At 40.0% G+C, this 21,291-nt stretch overlaps 3 protein-coding genes across 3 annotated transcripts; 1 reads left to right on the top strand and 2 right to left on the bottom strand.

Moving 5' to 3' along the window:
• Positions 1-453: 453 nt before the first annotated feature.
• Positions 454-6,588, bottom strand: LOC117305444. The gene is made up of 7 exons (XM_033790312.1): positions 6,468-6,588; positions 5,008-5,129; positions 4,592-4,653; positions 3,126-3,365; positions 2,394-2,483; positions 965-1,341; positions 454-832 (listed from the first exon to the last, which is right to left on the bottom strand). Exons 1-7 carry the CDS (start codon positions 6,573-6,575, stop codon positions 656-658), a joined length of 1,176 nt encoding a protein of 391 aa, XP_033646203.1. The 5' UTR covers positions 6,576-6,588; the 3' UTR covers positions 454-655.
• A 975-nt stretch (positions 6,589-7,563) lies between these two features.
• On the top strand, positions 7,564-15,350 carry LOC117305058 (eukaryotic translation initiation factor 3 subunit M-like). The gene is made up of 10 exons (XM_033789772.1): positions 7,564-7,702; positions 8,578-8,713; positions 9,481-9,616; positions 10,369-10,492; positions 10,740-10,834; positions 11,494-11,677; positions 13,356-13,437; positions 13,796-13,939; positions 14,498-14,558; positions 14,807-15,350. Exons 1-10 carry the CDS (start codon positions 7,661-7,663, stop codon positions 14,934-14,936), a joined length of 1,134 nt encoding a protein of 377 aa, XP_033645663.1. The 5' UTR covers positions 7,564-7,660; the 3' UTR covers positions 14,937-15,350.
• A 1,171-nt stretch (positions 15,351-16,521) lies between these two features.
• Positions 16,522-21,085, bottom strand: LOC117305059 (protein pitchfork-like). Its single transcript, XM_033789773.1, has 5 exons — positions 20,661-21,085; positions 19,809-19,963; positions 19,052-19,150; positions 18,116-18,249; positions 16,522-17,148 (listed from the first exon to the last, which is right to left on the bottom strand). Exons 1-5 carry the CDS (start codon positions 20,686-20,688, stop codon positions 16,938-16,940), a joined length of 627 nt encoding a protein of 208 aa, XP_033645664.1. The 5' UTR covers positions 20,689-21,085; the 3' UTR covers positions 16,522-16,937.
• Between the last annotated feature and the right edge of the window lie 206 nt (positions 21,086-21,291).

Raw genomic sequence — 21,291 nt, 5'->3', positions numbered from 1 at the left:
CATAATGGCCAAAGCCAGTGCAAAAGTTACGTATAATATTATGCATGTCTAAAGACACGTGTCCTGGAGGTTGAAATAAGATGGTGCGATAATTAAGTCACAGGTCTGGGAGTATTGTTTAATAAAGCCATTATACACTTTTGGTAATCAGTATTGTCCAAGTCCCACACTTCGTGTATCACAACATATAAAATAACAAACCTGTGAAAATTATTTTAGGCTCAATCGGTCATCGGAGTCGGGAGAAAATAACGGGAAAACCCACTCTTGTTTCCGCACGTTTCGCCGTGTCGTGACATGTGTTTAAAATAAATCCGTAATTCTCGCTATCTAGATTTGATATTGTTTTAATGTTTTCTCAAAAAGCAAAGCATTTCATTGAATAATATTTCAAGAGAAGTCTTTCACCATTACCTTCTGTAAACCCTGTAAATTATTTGTAAATCTGTGATTTCTTTTCTGTACCGCAAGTGTATAATGGCTTTAATGCGCGAAACAATTGTTTTGAAACACTTAATCCAACTAGCCTAACTAATGGCACATTGTGTCTTCAAACGTTTGCTGTTTTTCATCCCTTTCTCTTCATTTGATCTTCTGTCTGAGCCCCGCCCCCACTAGCACTCCTAATCATTATTTTCTTGTTACACTGCCGTCATCACATTTGCCGATTAGTCTCCACGTCAAGGAGTTTACGGACACGTGATAGATACATCACTGCGGTGTCTAGTTTGTTATTGAGCTCCTCCGTTCTCCTCGGGAGACTAGCTCTCTTTGATCGTCCCGATAAAGGTGTGCTCCTATAATAGTATCCCTGAGGATTTGTGAGGACAATTAAAGAGCGAAAAATAGTCAGACAAGTTCAAAGACACTGGACACATTGTCAAAAACCAGTATTCTCAATAGCAATTTGTGTTTCCTAACAAAATTATGAATAAAACTTTTTGACTCAATTGGTCAAGGATGCAGACGTGTAATTTGTTCCGGCAATTTCCGACTGCGCCTGAGCAGTAACGGTATTGATAAAATTGTGCTGACGGTTCTTCAGCATAATGTCGCTGGCACCTCTTTTGACATGCGCAGTACATTGTCCGACAGTCGGCAATGACGTCATTTGAGCATGTGATGCATTCGATGATGTCGACCGTGGTGAAACTATTTCCGGTATCGAGAATGTCGAGCTGCGTCCAACCATCCACTTCGATGAGTTTGGTGTTGAAGTCGACTTAGAATACTCTTGTTCCGATGTCGAGATTGGTTTCAGTGTCGAGTTTGGTTCTAGTGTCGACTGGAGTGAACTTGTTTCCGACGGCACCAATGATGAATGTTGTTCATCGGTTTTGCCTATGCAGCAGATTATAACAAAAAGTACACAATTAATAGCTAAATATGAAAATACTGCAGGTGTTGCTCATTTTCGAATCCGGCCCTATTCGAATCCACAGCGTCGGCTCCAGATTCGGCCCCTCAGGCTAGCTAGACCCTAGACTTGACTTAAAGGCAGTGGACAGTATTGGTAATTACTCAAAATAATTATTAGCATAAAACCTACTTGGTAACGGGTAATGGGTAGAGGTTGTGGGAAACGGCTCCCTCTGAAGTGGAGTAGTTTTCGAGAAAGAAGTAATTTTCCACGAATTTGATTTCGAGACCACAGATTTAGAACTTGAGGTCTCGAAATCAAGCATCTGAAAGCACACGTGTGACAATGGTGTTTTATCTCGCAACCTTGACAACCAATTGAGCTCAAATGGTATTTTATGCATATGTTGAGATACAGCCAGCGGGTAGACTGGTCTTTGACAATTACCAATAGTGTCCAGTGTCTTTAAGTCCCAATCCCGTGCCATCCCCATGAAAATACTGTTTTGTGATGCTCTGCATTCCAAAACCTGTTCAGCATTTTGACGGCGAGCGCGCAGCACGTACTGTGTATGCTACGGGTTGTTTGATAGTAAGTTTGGGTGTATAATGCTTAGGGACCTCTCACACGAGAATGGGACTTGAATCAAGTCTAGCTAGGCCCCCGCGGTTGTTTTAACTGCGTGTGTTTTACATGCCCAGGGCTTCAGACGAGAGAACGAAGCCTGAAGCCGAATCCAAAGCCGAAGGCGTGGTTTCGAAAAAGGCGAATGTCAGTGAGAAAGCAGGTTTTATAGCGAAGTCGTCATCATTATGCATCACTACACCAGATCCAGCTTTAGAAGTCCATAAAAAATAATTTGCATGCCCCTTTGTACCTTTCTTTTGAAAACCAAATCTTGCGAATTAATTTAACAATGTGGTCATTTTCTACCATAGAGTATTTCTTCCTTCGTACAACTTTTGTAACAGGTTAAAATATAGACAACAACAGTAAAATAATAATATAATTGTTGAGATTCCAATAATCATACCTTCAAGTTTGCTTCTCTTCGGATTATGTTCAGTCTCATCAGTTACATGATGGCTTCGTTTGCCACGGAATAATTCTCCCGTTTGTTCTGCTGTCAAAACAACAACCACTAACCATCATTATTATCGTTCATTTTTTTTTTGCCTATAACAGTATTAACCCACAATTTTGCGCCATTTTGCACTCAGCCTTTTCTCTGTGTGCGATGGCAGAATCAATTAAAGGCAGTGGACACTATTGGTAATTACTCAAAATAATTATCATCATAAAACCTCACTTGGCAACGAGTAATGGGGAGAGGTTGGTAAAAATGCAAAAACATCGTGAGAAACGGCCCCCTCTGAAGTGCCATAGTTTTCGAGAAAGAGGTAATTTTTCAAGAATTTGATTTCGAGACCTCATACATTTAGAATTTGAGGTCTCTAAATCAAGCATCTGAAAGCACACAACTTCGTTTTTTATTTCATTATTATATCGCATCTCCGACGACCAATCGAGCTCAAATTTTCACAGGTTTGTTATTTTATGCATTATTATGTTGAGATACAACAAGTGAGAAGACTGGTATTTGACATTACCATTAGTGTCCAGTGTGTTTAATAAGGCTATGTAAAAAAAAAAACTTTTTTGACGTTGTTAAATTAATCTGTCTCCTCAAAAAATGCCCTGAATCTTTGCCTACGGTAAGAAGCAGAGACATTGAAATTGGGGCCTATTTTCTATTCAGCCATACCTTCTGACTGCTCTACCATCGGATACGAAGTGCCAGTATTGCTGGTTCTTCCGGCGTTCCGGAGATAAGCAATCCTTCGGGTTCCGTGCCGAACGATCATTCCGGCCGAAGTCTCAAGACACCGCCGGATCACTGTCTCACATCGGTACAAAACCCGTACGATGTGCACGGCTTGTAGCTCCTGTGACGTCATGATCCAGTTGATGACGTTGAGTTGCATCAATTGTTGTATTTCCTCCTCTGTTTTCCGGTCCGGGTGTTGACGAAATAAAAAAAAAAAAAAAAAAATACGACAGATGATGAGTAGGAGTTGAAGCACAAACGAAGGTTACTTAATAGAAAACTAGGTTTATACGATGGCAAACAATAGTTTTGTAACACGATGGGTCGTACATGGGCCGCAATTTTGACGTCAAACGATGGAAACGTGCACACGGGAAACGCGCTGCAAACGGTTTCCAGCCTATGGTATACGATCTTCATGAACATTTATTTGGACTTAGAGGGCGTCATTATGCAAAAGGTTAGCCTTTTGTCAATGCCAAGCGTGGCTTGGAGAGCCGCGATCCCAGTAGACTTGACTCAAGTCCCAATCCCATGCCATCGCCAGAAAACTATTGTTTTGTGATGCTCTGCATTCCCCAACCTGTTCCACACGCATTATCGGGACCACGATAGCTACATTTTGACTGCGGGCATGCTTAGGGACCTCTCGCACGAGAACGGGACTTGAATCAAGTCTACGATCCCAAGCGAATGGAACGGGAGATCACGCACGCGAGTGGCGAAGCATTGCACGATGATACGCCACTCGATTCGTGGTCTCCCGTCCCCGCGGCTCTCCGAGCCACAAAAGCCTTGACAAAAGGCTAGCAAAAAGTACTTTCATCGATGGAACATGTCCAAAGGTCAAAATATCTCGCAAGAATGATCAGTATTAGTCTTGTGGTGCCTTTTGTGACTGCTAAATATTGTTGTTTGGATTCAAGCTACTTTCGGCTACATTGGTCGCCAATGTCGATTTTGGGCTTGCGTCCAATTAGAGTAAACATAAAAAAATGTTTCGGCTTAAAGGCAGTGGACACTATTGGTAATTGTCAAAGACTAGCCTTCTCATTTGGTGTATCTCAACATAAGCATAAAATAACAACCCTGTGAAAATTTGAGCTCAATCGGTCATCGAACTTGCGAGATATTAATGAAAGAAAAAACACCCTTGTCAAACGAAGTTGTGTGCGTTTAGATGGTTGATTTCGAGACCTCAAGTTCTAAATCTGAGGTCTTGAAATCAAATTCGTGGAAAATTACTTCTTTCTCGAAAACTATGTCACTTCAGAGGGAGCCGTTTCTCACAATGTTTTATACCACCAACCTCTCCCCATTACTCGTTACCAAGAAAGGTTTTATGCTTATAATTATTTTGAGTAATTACCAATAGTGTCCACTGCCTTTTATTTAATATTCACCGTTATTCCTTGTAGAATCGTCCACGATGGCTATAATAGGTGTGTTCACATTAAGTCCAAATCTAGTCAGGTATTCAATCAAATCAATGATAGTTAGTGTGTTATCAATCTTGTTTTTTTTTTTTTTTTTTAAATAACGTATTTTTTTTAAAAACTGTTTTACAACAGCATGTCCTTTCTAAAGGTAGAGGCTACATCATGATTGTTTATTGATATTTTTCTTATTATGAATAACATTTAATAGTTTGATTTCATTTTGCTGGTTGGTGTTGTTGTTGTCGTCGTCGTCGTTGTCGCCGCTGTCGTCATTGCGTCGTCGTCGTGAGAGCTTTCTTAACCTGCTGAGGTGGAACATAATATCCCAATTCTCATTCTCCTGTGAATATAATATAACAAGAGACAGTAACTAGCTTTACCTGAGCCTTTGTACCCACGTGCAGCACGCTCCTTGGTATACTTTAATGGCGTCCGGCAAGAGAAAGATGGCTCTAGACTGGTACTTGTCGCAAATGGAGTATGGGTTTAACGAGTTGGGTATCTGAAATATTTCAAAACACCACAAACACAGCTTAATAGGGCTTTGTCGCACGTGGCATTCTCCGAATACAATAACATTTCAGAGTCCATTGTGTACTCCTGAAAGTAGTTCCGATCGGATGTCCGATGGACGCAAAAGATAGACCACGCAAGTCTTGAGCTTGTCAGCCTTTTGTTTTGTCAAGACCTTTGCGGCTTGAGAGAGCCGCGATCCATATAGACTAGAACGTCTCTCGCTTTTGATCGCGGGCTCTCCAAGCTACCAAGGCCTTGACAAAAGTATACGAGCGTATTCAGATCATGAGTCCCGTTACTTTAGACTGGGCCAGTTTAGGCCTTTTCACACGAGGAAAATAAACAGGGGGTCCTTGGTCATAAGAACACAACGTTGTTAAATCTACATCGTATGAAAGGTACCTCTGCTTAAATAGGCACAGGTCCCTGGTCTTTTTAAGACCAAGGTCCAGACCTCCGTCTTAAAAACACAAAGTTGTGAAAATTATACCACGATCGTCCGTGTGTGCTGTGTGAATGAACATTGCTTGGGTAACGAAGGACCCTGGTGTGGCTGGAGCTACCACGCATGCGCGCAAGAAGAAACACATGGTGCAAGAAAATAAAGATGTTCGACCCCGTTATACGATAACGTTAAACCTTTGAGCATGTTCATGAGAACGTGTGTGCACGACTCCTTCAAGAGAGCAAGTTTTCAGTGTTGAGCATGAAATCGTTGAGATATCACAACTACATGTTCATTCTTCGTCCAAAAACAAATCTTTTTTTTAGGGGCCGTCGATTCACGACAGTGCAGGCAGGAAAATGTTTGGTACATACGTTGGCGATGCAGATCAGTGAAATGGACGATTACAATGTTGACCTTTAGCACCACAAAAGACGAATGTTCTGAGACACGGGATGTTGGTTTCTGCGCCGTGTGAAAGGTCCTGTTTGAGTTTGACCATTGCCTTGGTCAAGACAACTGGCACCGGGGACCAATGACCCTAGTTTGCAGTGTCGTGTGAAAAGGGCTTTTGTTTTCTACGCAAACGCCTTATAAAATCGATGGACGTTTGGAACATGTTATTTTTGAGGTATGCTGAACCATTCTCCATGAGTGAACCCGGCCATACATAATTTTTACACTATTTGGTTTGGGTAAATGTATACACCCAAACCAAACAGTGCATTCCTGTAGTGTCCGCCATCCCTCGAAAAGGCTAATGTCGAATAATGCGCGAGACTTGCACATCTATTAATACTTCTTATGTCCGTTGCCGCTCTGCTGAGCACCTCGAACGCACCCAATGGACGCTAAGGATGTTAATCTAACCGTCCTTACTCTGAGCAGACGGCATCTATCAATCTTTGAGATTTCACGTCCAAGTTTCATCCAGACTCCATCGTCTCCAATGGCAACAAGATTGTAGTTTGCAGAACTGTTTGGCATTGTCGGCCGTCTGATGCAATACAAACGGGTAAAAGTTTTTTTTTAATGAAGAAAACTGTAAATAAATAGCCAACTTCCGGGTACAACCAACCATGTGAAAAATATCTTTTGTGTTGGCTCTGAGAAGAGCCGGTTTGGTCTCGACGTTTCGAACAGTGTAGGCCTATACTCTGCTCGTCTTCAGGAAATTCTTCAAGTTATTTTGTTTGTTCGTCAGCTCTGTCTTTCCCCCGTATAGTAATAAAAAAAAATATTAGAAAGAGCAAAAAGTGGCAGCAGAATTAATGTGCTTTCTTCAATCAATCACATTTTGCTGTTTTCCATCATTTTTGCAAAATAAATGGTCAGCAAAACTTGGCACGGCACCGTTCATTATATGGTACTTTGTGATAAGGGAAACAGAGTTCATAGCCAGTAAGCCTCTCTGGCCGTGTAATGCCATGCATGTTGGAATGCCCTCCCAAGCCAGATCCTCAAGCTCCCATCCATCGGGTCTTGAAGGGGGCGGTTGGTTGGAGCAAACTTTTTTTAGCTACCTCCCAACTTTTACTTGCACCTTGTACACAATAAAATGCACCTGCAACACTTGGCACCGCACATTAGCAGCTATCCTTGGCGTTTACATCCTGACTGCCCTGAAGGACTTTGTCATGCATGGTACCGAAGTAGATGATGTGAATAAATAAAGAACACCTATACAATTTTAGCATAATCGTCAAAGAGTTGTGTAGGTCTACTCACGTTTTTAAGAGTTGGTGTCCTTCTTCTCTCTATGATGTTGAATGGAATGAACATTATTCCCTATGTTTGTTTGAATAACTAGACTGTTGAGCGATTGTTTTGTTTGTTTGATAATGTTTTCTTTTTAAGTTGTCATAGATTTCAAAAAGTCTTTATGACATCACACTGTACTGACGTGCGTGACGCGTGCACCAAATGCGCGCGAATTATTACTACTTTTGATCAAATGAGGGCGCTAGACTCAGTTAGCGGCTGGTTTTGCGAGAGGGCGCGCTACAGGTGTCGAAATCCTCGTGTGTGGGTTTTTGTTTCATGACATTTTCGTCCAAGATTGTGGCTTAAAAATGAGTCTCCCGGCTTTTATCGATGTCGCTGAACAAGAACAGGTCGGTATTTAATGTGAACTTAATAAAATGTTGTGATCAAAGTAACACGAACTTGTTGTATGATTGAGAAAATCCGGTTTAATTTATTTAATTTATTTCTCACGTAATTGATGCAATGAATTTTTACATGTATTGTAATGTATCTGTATGCAAATCATGAACTTCCATGACTGCACTATTTGTGATCCATGCCGGTCGCTTTGATCGCAATTAGCTGATCATGAGTCGAGCGCTGGCTGCTGATTCAACATTCTGGAACGGCTGCATGCTGCATCATCATCATCCCATCCCATTTCTTATTTATTTTTTGGAAAAGTGTCCGTGTCATGTCACGCCACCACTTTTTCATTCGATATGAAACAATATAGTACAACTACTACAATATCTAATTTACCAGACCTCTTAGTCTTATAATATAGAGATTTCTTTTTGTAAAAATGAGTGGAAAAGTGGTGACGTGATACGGAAAGTTATTGTTTTTACTCCACTTTTTATTTCGGAAAAAAATGTCTGTATATCGTAGATCTATTTTTACATTTATATTAATATGTAATGTTATGATGAAATAAAATATTATTAGCCCATCTAACTTTTAATGATAAATTACTTTTTGTAAAAATTAATAGTGAAAAAGTGTGGTTGCAGGATACGGAATGTTTTCAATAATTTCAATTAATAATCATTTTTGTTTTTTCAAGATGATTTGGTTCCATATGAATGCCCACCCACCAGGCAACAGTTATGAAAAATCATGAGAGAGCCCTTCGCTAGATTATAGAATATAGATAAAACTTAAAATTGAATGGCTTTGTTTTTCGTAATCTTTTGTTTTCTTTCATTGTTTTTAAACTCCGCCCTAATTTTCATTAACTCAGGCAATGGAGCTCAGGTCCTTCCTGAAGTCTCAAGGCGCCGACATATCAGAAGACCCCACAGAACAAAGGATTGAAGATGATTTAGAAAAGATCATCCAATCCGCTGATGTCATCTGGAAATTGACCGATTCCGCAGGTAATTATTTGCTCCTCAAGTCCTGCATGATTTAAATTACAGCAGGCTTCAGGCAAGTTTTTTTGCCACAAACGAGCAATCCAAGTGATTTAGCGCTTTTTTCAAGCTTACAGGCTTTATGAAATTGGGCCCCTTGTGACGGTTGAGTTGGGTAAACAGTCCAAATCAGTGAGGCCTAGCCCTCACCTTAAAGTGGTCTGTCTTGCATCGTTTTTGAAAGGGCAAGGGCACCAAGGCATTTTTCATAAGTTAATTTTCTCCTTGGTAAAGGGCACCCTCTGAGAAAATTGTAAATTTCTTCCTGTAGCATTTCAAGGGCACCAAGGAAATGACCAGGGGACATGGAGGCAGTCGCATTTGTTGCCTCTGTGAAGTATCTTGCCTTGGCCCAATTTCATAGAGCTGCTTAAGCACAAAATTTTTCTTTTAAAAGCAAAACAATCCTTGCTTGGTAAAATCAGATTACTTACTAAGCCAAGACTCCACCCAATTGTTATGCTAAGTAAACAACAGCCAAATACCAGTCACAAGCAATGTATATGGCATGACATTTTTGCCAGTAACATGTGAAAAATAAACAAGCTATTTTCGTGCTTAAGCAAATTTGATGCTTAAGCAGCTCTATGAAATTGGCCCCTGGGTCTTCAGATGTTGGGCGATATATCATTTAAAAAGACATTTAAACAGAATAAGGTTTCATTGTTGTAAAATATGGAGAGAAAAAAGGGTCCCTTAAATCTTGTTCTTTTTTCTTTTGCTTTTGTCAGAGATTGAAGGCGTCTTCAACAGTATCTTATCATTACTGATCTACCAACCCCCGGAGTGTCTCAACCAGCTCGGTAAACTTCTCAGTGACCATTTAGTCTCGGCCGGAGAGGACTATGCAGAGGCTAAATTAAGAATGTAATTAACTTTGCTTGTAATTACTCAAAATAATTGTTAGCATAAAAACTTGCTTGGTAACGAGCAACGGAGAGCTGTTAATAGTATAAAACACTACTCCATGCACCCTGACTCTGGAATGAACTTTCATACACAATGCTTCCGGTGCTCCTCTTTCTCGGACTCTTTTAAAGCCATTGGACCCTTTCGGTAAACAGTATTGTCCAAGGCCCACACTTCGTGTATCACAACTTCTATATACTATAACAAACCTGTGAAAATTTGGGCTTAATCGGTCACCGGAGTCGGGAGAAAATAACGGGAAAACCCACCCTTGTATCCGCGCGTTTCGCCGTGTCATGACATGTGTTTAAAATAAATCCGTAATTCTCGTTAACGAGAATTGATATTGTTTTACTGTTTTAAAAAAGTAAAGCATTTCATGGACTAATATTTCAAGAGAAGTATTTCACCACTACCTTCTGTAAACCCTGTAAGTTATTTGTAAATCTGTGAACTTTTTTTTTTTCTGTACCGAAAGGGTCCAATGGCTTTAAGAAGGCTGTGTAAACTCATTTATTTGAACATTTACCTAATGTTTAACTGTATTATTTTGGTTAGTGTTTTCTAGACTCTGTGTATCTATCTTTGATGAGTAAGAGCGGCTCTATCAGATGCTCCTACTTCTTTTCCATGAACCAAATATTATGCCTGTTCATATTAAGTTTACTTAAATATTTATAATAATAATATGTTATGATCACTCCCTACAGACTCAGTAACTTATTTTACGGCGTCGGAGTAGAGAACTTACTTTGCCATCACATCTACTGCTGTATGTTGAAGGTTGCCGCCCGAGGGCAAAACGCAGATCACGTCGAGACGGAGCTGGAAGTGGTAAGAATACCTCTATCTGTGTAGACATCATTAAGTTCTTAAAAGGCCCTGGACACTATTGGTAATTACTCAAAATAGTTTTTAGTGTAAAAACTTACCTGGTAACGAGCAGTGGAGAGTTGTTGATAGTATAAAACATTGTGAGGAAAGGCTCCTTGTGAAGTAATGTAGGCTTTGAGAAAGAAGGAATTTCTCACTAAATTATCAAGTCAGCCTATCACATTTCTTCTCTGTTTTTACTTCTCAGGTAAAGAAATGGATTAAGAAGTGGGATTTGAACCGTGACCAGACGACGACCATCTTACGGCTGCTGTACGAAGCTCTCAAAGAAGGCAAACAGACGTAAGTTGCCTTAAACTCCCCCACCCCCTCCACCCACTTCATTATTCATGGTTAGGTCTTGCGACAATGTACGAGCGAAATGCATTCAGTATTCGTTTTATTACTCACACATAAGCCCTTTTCACACCTACTCCATTTCCCAGGGTTGCCCCCATGGAATGACAGCCGGCCTTTTCACACTATGAGTGCTTTTACTCGGTCCTCTCTCAGCTGTCTGCCTCGGGAAATGGCCATACCCCGGGGAATAACCACTTGAGAATAGGGATTAAAGCAGTAAAACCCTTCGGTGTTATGATACTACCTGGGAAAGAGGGATCACCTGAAGGGGATGCGACTTTCTATTGCAAATATCAAGCAATAAATCAAAAGGGGGAACTTACTGTACCATGTCTACTACTTTGGGGTTTATAAACAAAGAGAAAATGACAAGTAACTTTTTGTAATAAAATTATTATTTGGGTTTGTTTCTAGCGAATCGTCCAACAAAGTAATAGTTGAACTGTTTGGGGACCTACAATGAGGATAACGCCTCTCAGGCAAACCTTTTATCTAGTTAACATTCTTGTTTTTGTTTTTTTAATTCTTTTTTTTTTTTTTTTTTTTTTTTTTCGGTCAAATAAATGATAAATGTAATAATAATAACTTGGTTTTGTTTGTAGCGAATCGTCCAACAAAGTAATGGTTGAACTGTTGGGGACCTATACTGAGGATAACGCGTCTCAGGCTCGAGAAGAAGCTCATAGGTGCATCGTAAACTCCTTGTCCGACCCTAAGGCCTTCCTCTTTGATCACCTCCTCACGCTCAGACCGGTCAAGTTCCTGGAGGGTGAGCTCATTCATGAGGTAAGATGACTATAATTATCAAGGGTATAACTTGGAATCGAACCCAAGACCTTTTCAAATTTAGAGCAGATGTCTTACCAACTAGACCAACGAGCTAGCCCGATGGTTAAAGGCAGGTGAAATCCATAGCAGGGGTACAGCAGTTCAACTCTCTTATGGGGGACTTAAAAGTGCCGCAATGTCTTAGACGGCCGTTTAAAACCAGCAGGGTCGAAGCTGTGTGATGACGGATTGCGCTAAAGGCAAGGTTCTTCATCACATGGACACAACCCTGCAAACATTTAAAAGGCAAGGTTTTAAAACGGCAGTTTACATGATTATGAAATTGAGGTCTGATTCGTGTGTGTCTTTATTGCTTGGAATTTTCCACTACTTTTGCTTTTGTGCCTACTGATGGTTTTCTTCCAATTCAATCTTGTTTTTATACTCTTATATGAGAAGATTTCTGCACTGTTGTATTTGTCTACGCATTCAACCTGAACCCAGTTGTTATCAGGCCTGTATGCTTCGTTTTTGAAAAGGCAAGGGCACCAAGGCATTTTCTCTTTGGCAAAGGGCACCCTATGAGGAAATTGTAAATTTCTACTGGAGCATTTCAAGGGCACCAAGGCAATGGCAAGGGGCAACGGAGGCAATCGCCTCCGTTGCCTCCGTGAAGTATCAGGCCTGTGTTATGTTTTTAATAATTGAATTGTATGTATTTTTTGTTGATGTCATTTTCTTGTTTAGCCATTTACCATTTTTAAAATCATATAATTTTGTACAATTCAATGTAATTAATACTTCTATGTGTACAGCCACATGCCTGCATTTACCATGCAGTCATGGCCCTTTAAAAACGTATGTAAATTGTTAAAGGCAGTGGACACTATTGGTAATTACTCAAAATAATTATTAGCAGAGTACTGGGGAGAGGTTGATAGTATGAAACATTGTGAGAAACGACTCCCTCTGAAGTAAAGTAGTTTTCGAGAAAGAAGTAATTTTCCACTAACTTGATTTTGAGACCTCAGATTTAGAATTTGAGGTCTCAAAATCAACCATCTAAACGCACACAACTTCGTGTGACAAGGGTGTTTTTTCTTTCAGTATTATCTCGCAACTTTGATGACCGATTGAGCTCAAAGATCACAGGTTTGTTATTTTATGCATGTGTTGAGATACACCAACTGCAAAGGCTAGTCTTTGACAATTACCAATAGTGTCCAGTGTCTTGAAGTGTTTTAATGTTTATATTTTGAACAAGCACAAGTTGCTAATAACCCAATTCGGAGAAAACAAACCTTAGACACATCTTTCTAATCAAGTATTTGTGTAAATGGTTTGTTTTTACTGTTTGATGTTACTTTAGATATTAATTATTGTTTTTCTCTACAGAGTGTATTGTATTCTGGATTTCTTATTAGCTTAGGCTTACGTTTCCAAGTTGATTATTTTACCTATTATGATAGTGTTTGTATTTAGCGACATGAACACTTTTATGGATTTGTGCCCTTTATTTAGTTTTCAATATTATTGATATTAGTTTAAGAAAATATCTATTTAATATTGGCTTATGGTATTAAGTATGCTTCAACACTCAACTCAATTGAAAGATGTTTCAAGATTTTAAACATTGATTACTCTGAACAGCCCTAAGTCCTTGTTTGTTTGTTCGGATTTCTTTTCCCGATCACAGCTTCTGAACATTTTTGTTTCGGGCAAACTTGAGGACTACATGACCTTCTTCAAGAACAACCAGGATTTCATCAAGACACTGGGTAAGACATTTTGCCTTGTTTATTTTCATAGCGCCTATCACTAAAAATGTATCTCGTATCTGATGATTTGTGTGAATCCTAGTGCAAGAAACAACGCATACCAGCGTTGACTCGTTATGTACACAGCACGTTGCTGTTGCGTACATTATGACAAACTGTACAAGTCTTTATTTTATTTTTTATTTTTTTCAAATGCTAATTTATTTCCATACTTCCATTAAAAATAATAACAATTAGATGAACTATGGAGTAAACCAAAAATTTCATCAAGTTAACAGTTAACATAAATGTAAAATAATTAGGCGGATAACTTATTGTAGTTTGCCTTTAAAATGTTGTGGTTGGTTTGCGAATGTAGGTTTATCGCACGATCAGAACATGCAGAAGATGCGCATCTTGTCGTTTGTGAGCATGGCCATCGATCAGAAGGAGATTCCATTCTCAACGATCGAGAACGAACTCAAGATAGAGACGGAGCAGGTCGAGGGCTTCATCATCGAGGGTGAGTATTGCATGTTGTATATTATATCGGGGCGTATTTCTTCCTTTTTAAATCAATTTTTTTTCAATGGATTTTTCTTTAATTCGCTCTTATTATAAGTTAATCAATCTGCCTGTTTCATGTCAATAGATCCTTCCCACGTAGCGCGTGCGCACTAACGTTTTGCTTGGCAAAATGAGGGAACATCGCACTGTTATGTACACGGCTAATGCGTGCGTGACGCAGACGCGACTGTGCGTCTGCTTAGTGCACAACTCTATGGTGTTTGCGAACCAACAGGGTCTGTACGCATGCGTGAATGTGATTAGCATATTTCATGGGAAGGGTCCATTGAGACTGACACTCTCATTGTCATTGGACATTTGTAATTTTCTCCCAATATTTAATCTGTTTATCTTGGGTGCATTTTGGTGGTCGTAACCAAACGCTGTTTCGGTTGAATTTGCCATCGGTTAACCACTGGGCAGTGACCGAAACAGTTATTGGTTACTAACGCCAAAACGCATCCCTGATATAGTGTTTTTATTTAATTTTTTTCCTCACGATTTGTATTTGCAGTTGTAAAAACCAACATGGTGCGAGCTCGCATTGACCAGCTACAGAAGAAGATCACAATCAAGTAAGTTACATGTCAAAAAGCATGGGTTTATTGCTTATTGCTTAACATTGTTCTGCCAAGCAGAAATGAGAAGGATACCAGTCACAAATTGTACTTGTTACATGGTAGTTTGGCTGGTAACCTTATTCTGGTAAGCGTAATTTTGTCATTTTATGGATGGGCGCAATATACATAAATAATTTATTAATATTTTTAAAGATTACATTTTTTATTTTAAGAGATTTCTGAAAATTTGTTTCCGTCCACAGCTACGTGTTGTTACGCACTTTCGGCAAACAGCAATGGCAGCAGTTGAGGGAACACCTGACCAACTGGCAACAGAACCTGAGCCTCGTCCAATCACGGATGGAGAAGATCGTTCCTGTACCCCTCCCTTGAAAAGTGTAGCCCCTCCCCCTTTTCTTGTTCAAGGGCCCAATTTCATAATGCTGTTGACAAATTTCTTTTATCAATGTTAACCTAATGTAAATTTGGCGGTAACCTGTTTTCGTTATGCAATACTTTTCTGTGCTTAGAGAAAAACTGAGTTGGGCACCAGTCAAAACAATGTTAACTTAATGTAATTTTAGCTGGTAACCTGTTTTTGTTAAGCAACACTTTTTCTGTGCTGACAGGCATTATGAAATTGGACCAAGAATTGTTGCACTGACCAAGCATGACTTGTCAAAAATAGTCAATAGAGGGCAGTATTTGTGAATGTTTTTTCGTCACTAACTCAAAGAAGTAGAACCATTAGAAAACCTTGAGGCCCTGACCTCTGCTTGCTCCTTGGTGCCCCAAAGGCTAAATGTTTTTTTCATCTTTTGGAGGAGTGGCCAGGCCTGGAATTCCACAGAGGCCATGTCTTCTCTTGCCCCTGGTCTTGGCCCTGGTGCCCCTTCAATAGTTTCCCCTGGAGATAACACTCTTAAGATTTCCCAATGGAAGTGCCCTTTGCAAAAATGAAAATGGCCTTGCCCTCTCGGACATTAACTTCCAGGCCTGGCACTGCTGAAGGTAAGACTCGTATCTTCTTTGGTTTGATTCTAAACGCTCACCACAATTTGGATGGGTAGGCTCGATAATCCAAAAATATATACATTGTAGTTGGTTTGGCACAATCCTTTCTTTTTTAATTCTAAATTTTTGAAATTATTTTGTTTTTATGTTCTGTGTATTTCAATTGACTCATCAGTGATATTGGAAATTAATTGATAACATTATTGTAAGTTTTTGACAAACGGCTTTTTTTTTTCGCATTGAAGGCCCCCCCCCCCCCACCCATACTTTTGCCAAGTGTTGGTCGGCATAAATGGCTGTTGTGGTAGACTGACACAAGTTTGAACATTAGAGTACATCAAATTGATAAAAAAAAATTCTATGGTTACCCCTCTCTGTAAAAGTTATCTTGATAAACTTGTGTCTCAACAATAAATGAACACAAACCGAGATATTTAACTTTGTCATTGGTTTTTATTTAGGTGAACATTTCCATTACTATTTACAGTACGTATATTACATCAATTTATTTATAAAACAAATGCAAAGGAAATCATTTTAAACCATCCATTATGTACAAAATATGAAATAAAAATAATTAATACCTCTTTATAACAGGATCGTTGTTATAAGAGGACAGCAAAACAAAGAAACATGAAGTAGAAAATGAGATTTTGGACTTCAGAGAATGTTCCCTTTGAAAGCCGAAGTTCTTTAAAACAGTGCTTTTTATTAAGCCTGGGTGACTAGCGAAACTAGTGTTGAAGTCACAACTTAGGATTGCTTAGTCCAGTCGCGACAACTGTTATTGAACTACATGTAGGCCATAAGAGATGTTAAATTTGCATCTGGGATAAATAATATAAATTTTGGTTTTTACCCATACACCAATGTGTGTTAGCACTGTATACTCGGTACTTTCCCGAGTCCTGTGAAAAAATATCACAGGCATGTTACTCGGGTGGGATCGAACCCACGACCCTTGCAATGCTAGAGCAGTGTCTTACCAACTAGACTACCGAGGTTGCCCGGTAGCTAGAGGCAGTTCGAATCCTATGTAGGCCCTTCACGGTTAATCGTGCCACCAAGACTGTTTGGTGAACCAATTGAGACGCTCCAACTATTTACGACAACATAATTTACTTACAAAACACAATCGGACATCAATGACACAATCCTTCAACCCTTTCAGCGTGAATTTTACTACATTGCGCGTGCGGCAAACAAAATGCTGCATTGCAACTAAGGGAATTATAAGTTGGTAACGACTTGTGTCAAAGTCGCAACTTTTTGAGGTGCGACTTCGAGTAGTTAATTTCACTAGTCGCACAGGCTTATTTTTTATAATGAGAGCAGACTGTAATAATCAGTAATATTTTAAAGAAAAGTCTAAATCGATGTTTAATAGTAAAGAGACAAATACGCTTCTCGGATGGCAAACTTCCTCTTGTCCTTATATGTCATCATACGACTCTTTGAGGTTGTGCCTTTACAGTCTTCGGGCATGAGGACCGAGTCGTCTGGTTGGACCTTAAGAAGCTGGGGTCCTCCGAAGGTCCCATGGAAGGCGACTTTACGATCCCGTGGGACGTTGTGCTCATAGGTTCCAGCCCTGCAATCAAAAGAAAGTGACAACAGGAATTATAATTATGCATAGCAACATCTGGGGCCAATTTCATAGAGCTGCTTAAGCACGAAAAAAGCTCGCTTATTTTACACATGTTACTGGCCAAATTTCATGCCATATACATTGCTTATGACTAGTATTTAGCTGTTGTTTACTTAGCATAACAATTGAGTGGAGTCTTGGCCGGTAATCTGATTTTACTAAGCAATGAATCTTTTGCTTAAGCAAAATTTTGTGCTTAAGCAGCTCTCTGAAATTGGGCCCTGGTTATGAAACTAACGCCTGTATCAGACAGGCGCTCCAGAGTCACGCCGAACCAATTTCTGGAAAAAAGTACAATGAAAAGTTTGAGGTCTGAAACATTTAGGAGCGACTGGACGTGCTAGAAGTTGAAAGATCGACTGTTGCAGTCGTTTGGACTGACTCTGGTTCTTGGTTTTAGATCTTGTCATGAGCCGAGCAATTGTACATCTTAGGTTAGGTTTGCCTGTCTGAAGCAAAAATTTACTTCGGTTGACCTAGGGTCGCTCCTAATCTATTTGCTTTGGCGCGACTCATAAGTGAAGTTAATCACTGTTGCCCCTAACCCGGAGGAAACCTGTAAACAAGGGTGCTTGCTGTGCGAATCAGAAACAGTATTGGCTTTGGGGGTAGCTAAAGTACATTGGATCTGAAAGAGCAGAGAAGCCTTGGGTGCCAGACCTAGAAATACAAACCTGCAACACCACAGCAATCGCCTTGATGCCCTGCAATTTTGCTGTGGTGCTCTTTGTAAAGTTCCAACTCAAGTTAACATTTTCCACACACAAGTGCCCCTTACCTACTTTTTTTTTTTTTGCCCCTCAAAGAACCAAAGTCAAGGCCTTATGTGCCAGTTAGGTGGAACTTTAAACTGAGAGTCTGTTGAAGCACCTGCATGTTCTACTAGGACCTGTAAAAGATTAGTACCTACCCTGGTGTAAGCTCAGGATCAACTGTGTTTCTGTAGAACCTGTTAGCACCGACATGGAACGGCTTGTTGGACGGAACAAATGTCTTAGCGTCGGTGTGTTTTGTCTGGTAGGTGGAAGGGCACGGTGTGACGGTCTAAAATAAAAATAAAAAAATTACAAAGGTTTTAACTTTGTGATAACTAGGTACATTGGGGTTTATGTTTCTTCTCTGCGTTCACCTCTTTTAACAGGTTTGAATCTCGTACCGGTGCCATGGCTTGGTAAGCAAAGAATCGGCGCTTACAGGGAATTACGCGCTTACGTCAAGCGTATATCACAGGTTAGCAGGCAATTTTTGCTTGTGCGTCTACATACTGGACATTGAATTCTTCGCTTACACAGCCAGCGCAGAATTTTGTGTCTTGCACAGTAAGCAGAATGGAGATCCTAAGCCCAGAATTTGACGATAAGCATAGCCATGAAATTGGGACCAGGCCGCAGTACTGGGGATAGTCTAGGTTCCTAGACCATTGGTGTTGCGTGGTCACACAACCAACGTTCCGATTATGCACGGCAAAAACTGTACACACTTCCTTGTAATGAACGAACGCTAGCGGGCACTCTGTTTCTCTGATTTCCGGATCTCCCCATGTCCTGGGTGAGCACAGGAAATCAGAGAAAAAGAGCGCCCGCTAGCGTTTGTTCATTACAAGCGTGTACAGTTTTTGCCGTGCATAATCGGAACGTTGGTTGTGTGTGACCACGCAACACCAATGGTCTAGGAACCTAGACTATACTGGGGACTTTTGAGGGTCCCTCGACTTAATTACTATAAAAGATACAATTATAAAATACCAAGGCTCAAAATACCCATTTAACTACAGTACTGGCTAGAGTCTTGTAATTTAACACTGGGTCTGTAACCACACAACTGACAACCTCCTAACAACACTTACAGCAAATTCTTTCCTAAATCTCGGTCCTGTCCGAGCTCCCATCGTGTAACCCTTCTTGCTTGTTACTTGACGGTCTATGTTGTAAAGGAAGGTGGTTTTCTGTAATCAAAATAAAGGAAAGAAACACTGGGTTAATCTTAGTCTTGATCCAAGACGTCACTGTCTCATACATAACCCGACGAAGAGCGCTTTTCTTCTTGATTTCATTTCGGTTGATGACTGTCTGTAGTACAGAGGCTAAAAAACCAAGAGTAGACTTCTGCAAAGCTAGCGGTCGATATGTTGCGCTGCCCATGATGGTAGTGAGAATGGCGCCGGCACGCTGCCCATAGTAGTGAAAATAGACCTACGCCGGCTATACAGCTCATGGTAGTAAGGCTGGAAACCAATATATGCAAATGCCTTGGAACCAAGACTAGGTTAATCTTGTTGTGTGTGGAAAAAGCTAAGGATGATTTATTTCTTCACTAGTCAACAGGCACTCCAGAGGTACCAAACCAAATTGTGAATTAAGTACATGAAAATGTTGACGTCTAAAACAGTAAGGAACAACTGGATGTGTTAGAAGTCAAAAGATTGACTCTGGAGCGTCTTGGTTTCTGACGGCGATCTTGTCATGAGCCGAACCTAAATGTAATGTTAAGTTCGCTTGTCTGAAACCAAAATTTATTTGAATCGACCTAAACTCTCCCTAATCTAATCTAATTATTGGTTCAGGGCCTGTCTTAAACAAGTGTTAGGCAGTTTGCGTTTATACCTCATCGTTATCGTAGCTGCAGGGTGCTCTGTGGGGGGCGCTCTCCAGACCTATTCCCGCTCCCATGCGATTCTGCGGAATCTTGCCCGGGAATAGAGGGCGGTCTCTTGTCGTACCGAAGGAGACGTTACTCTTCTTCTCCTTTCCAAGGAGGGCTATGAACAAATCAAAGAAGAAAATTTAAAAATGAAGCACAAACACATGCTCAAACAAGCAGATATAATTAGTTGCGACGACTGTAACCCTTCAATTTTCATCCTCCCGACGATTTGTAATGTAGGGTTACAACCGATCATTGCAAAACTAGCGGATAAACTGCTTTTCTTTTGAATTTGAAGAATGGATACATTTAGTAATTACTCTCTTACTTAATACTTGTTAATTTTCTTTTAGAAACAACACCGGCCTTTGAATTGATTGAAGTACATAATGTGGGTTTTACTTTTAGACTTATTAATTAAACTTAAATAAAAGTTTAATTTAGGCCCCCAACATCCATGATAAGATAAATTAAGTTTATAAAAGTAAGTAAAAAGCATGAAAAGAGGAAGACTATTTTAGTAACGTTGTCAATACAATGGAATCTGATTCTGAACTGAGTCTGACTGATTGAGAATGAGAGTGAGAAAGGCTTCAATCTATCTCTAAACTTCTAATGTAATATGGATCGACTCACGACTGTCCAGCCATCTAGTTTTTATTGTCAATTATTTTAGGAATAGGAGGCCATAACTTCAACTTCAGGTATTTCAACTCCTTTTTTTTGAGTGGTCTCCTTTTTATTTTGAGTGGTTGAAAAACCTGACTGAACTGAAGTTAATTTTATTCTTCTACTAAAAAATCTCAACTTACCGTCCAACGATGGCAGAGTTGTCGTCATTGTTGAACTTGAACCTGTCTTTTAATTAATATCTCAATGTTGATTATGTTCCTGTCTTCTTGGTCACTTAACAGTTAACTAAATCTGTTTGTGGTTTAATTAGCAGCAGGCACCTCTTCTTCAAAAACGAACTCACGATTGTATCTGTCTCACACATAAAAACACGCACGACGTATGCATGCTCATGCAAAATGCACAGCGTAAACAATGCACTGACTGTGCGCCTAGCTAGCTGCTGGATGTCCACTGTTGACTGGTCGTCATAACAACCTTTATTCCGGGCCCGTTATCATCAACAACTCACTGACATGGCTATTTTTATGTGGTTTTATTGTTGGTGTTATAAATGTTAGTATCTTTAAGTTAAAAGTATGCACTAAAGTATACACTAAACAAGGACATTATTTTGTATTCTTTTTAATTAAAACAATAAAACAAAAACAGAATTGACGTGCCTCAACAACAGAGGGGCTTTTCAAGCATCTGAGAGAGGGCGCTGTTGATTAAATTTTTAGGGGGAAGGGGGCGGGGCGAGGGGCCAGAACATCTGACGGCTCACATCGTGCTTCTGTTGATCGAGCCCACAGTACGTCCATATTTTGG

The sequence above is a fragment of the Asterias rubens genome, chromosome 22, assembly GCF_902459465.1.
Source record: "Asterias rubens chromosome 22, eAstRub1.3, whole genome shotgun sequence".
NCBI classification, from domain to species: domain Eukaryota; kingdom Metazoa; phylum Echinodermata; class Asteroidea; order Forcipulatida; family Asteriidae; genus Asterias; species Asterias rubens.
The sequence above is the reverse complement of the archived record's forward strand: the minus strand, read 5'-3'. Positions and strand labels throughout refer to the sequence as shown.

What these genes read in the sequence shown, in the direction of transcription:
- LOC117305444 (XM_033790312.1), bottom strand. Translation starts at nt 6,575, where the DNA reads ATGCCAAACAGTTCTGCAAACTACAATCTTGTTGCCATTGGAGACGAT. An exon ending in GAAGAGAAGCAAACTTGAAG is followed by an intron (nt 1,342 to 2,393) that starts GTATGATTATTG and finishes TCTGCTGCATAG; the next exon opens with GCAAAACCGATGAACAACAT. An exon ending in CCGGAACAAATTACACGTCT is followed by an intron (nt 833 to 964) that starts GCATCCTTGACC and finishes TTTCGCTCTTTA; the next exon opens with ATTGTCCTCACAAATCCTCA.
- LOC117305058 (XM_033789772.1), top strand. Translation starts at nt 7,661, where the DNA reads ATGAGTCTCCCGGCTTTTATCGATGTCGCTGAACAAGAACAG. An exon ending in GAAATTGACCGATTCCGCAG is followed by an intron (nt 8,714 to 9,480) that starts GTAATTATTTGC and finishes TGCTTTTGTCAG; the next exon opens with AGATTGAAGGCGTCTTCAAC. An exon ending in GCAGAGGCTAAATTAAGAAT is followed by an intron (nt 9,617 to 10,368) that starts GTAATTAACTTT and finishes CACTCCCTACAG; the next exon opens with ACTCAGTAACTTATTTTACG.
- LOC117305059 (XM_033789773.1), bottom strand. Translation starts at nt 20,688, where the DNA reads ATGACGACAACTCTGCCATCGTTGGACG. An exon ending in AACTCTGCCATCGTTGGACG is followed by an intron (nt 19,964 to 20,660) that starts GTAAGTTGAGAT and finishes ATTTGTTCATAG; the next exon opens with CCCTCCTTGGAAAGGAGAAG. An exon ending in GATTTAGGAAAGAATTTGCT is followed by an intron (nt 18,250 to 19,051) that starts GTAAGTGTTGTT and finishes TTTTTATTTTAG; the next exon opens with ACCGTCACACCGTGCCCTTC.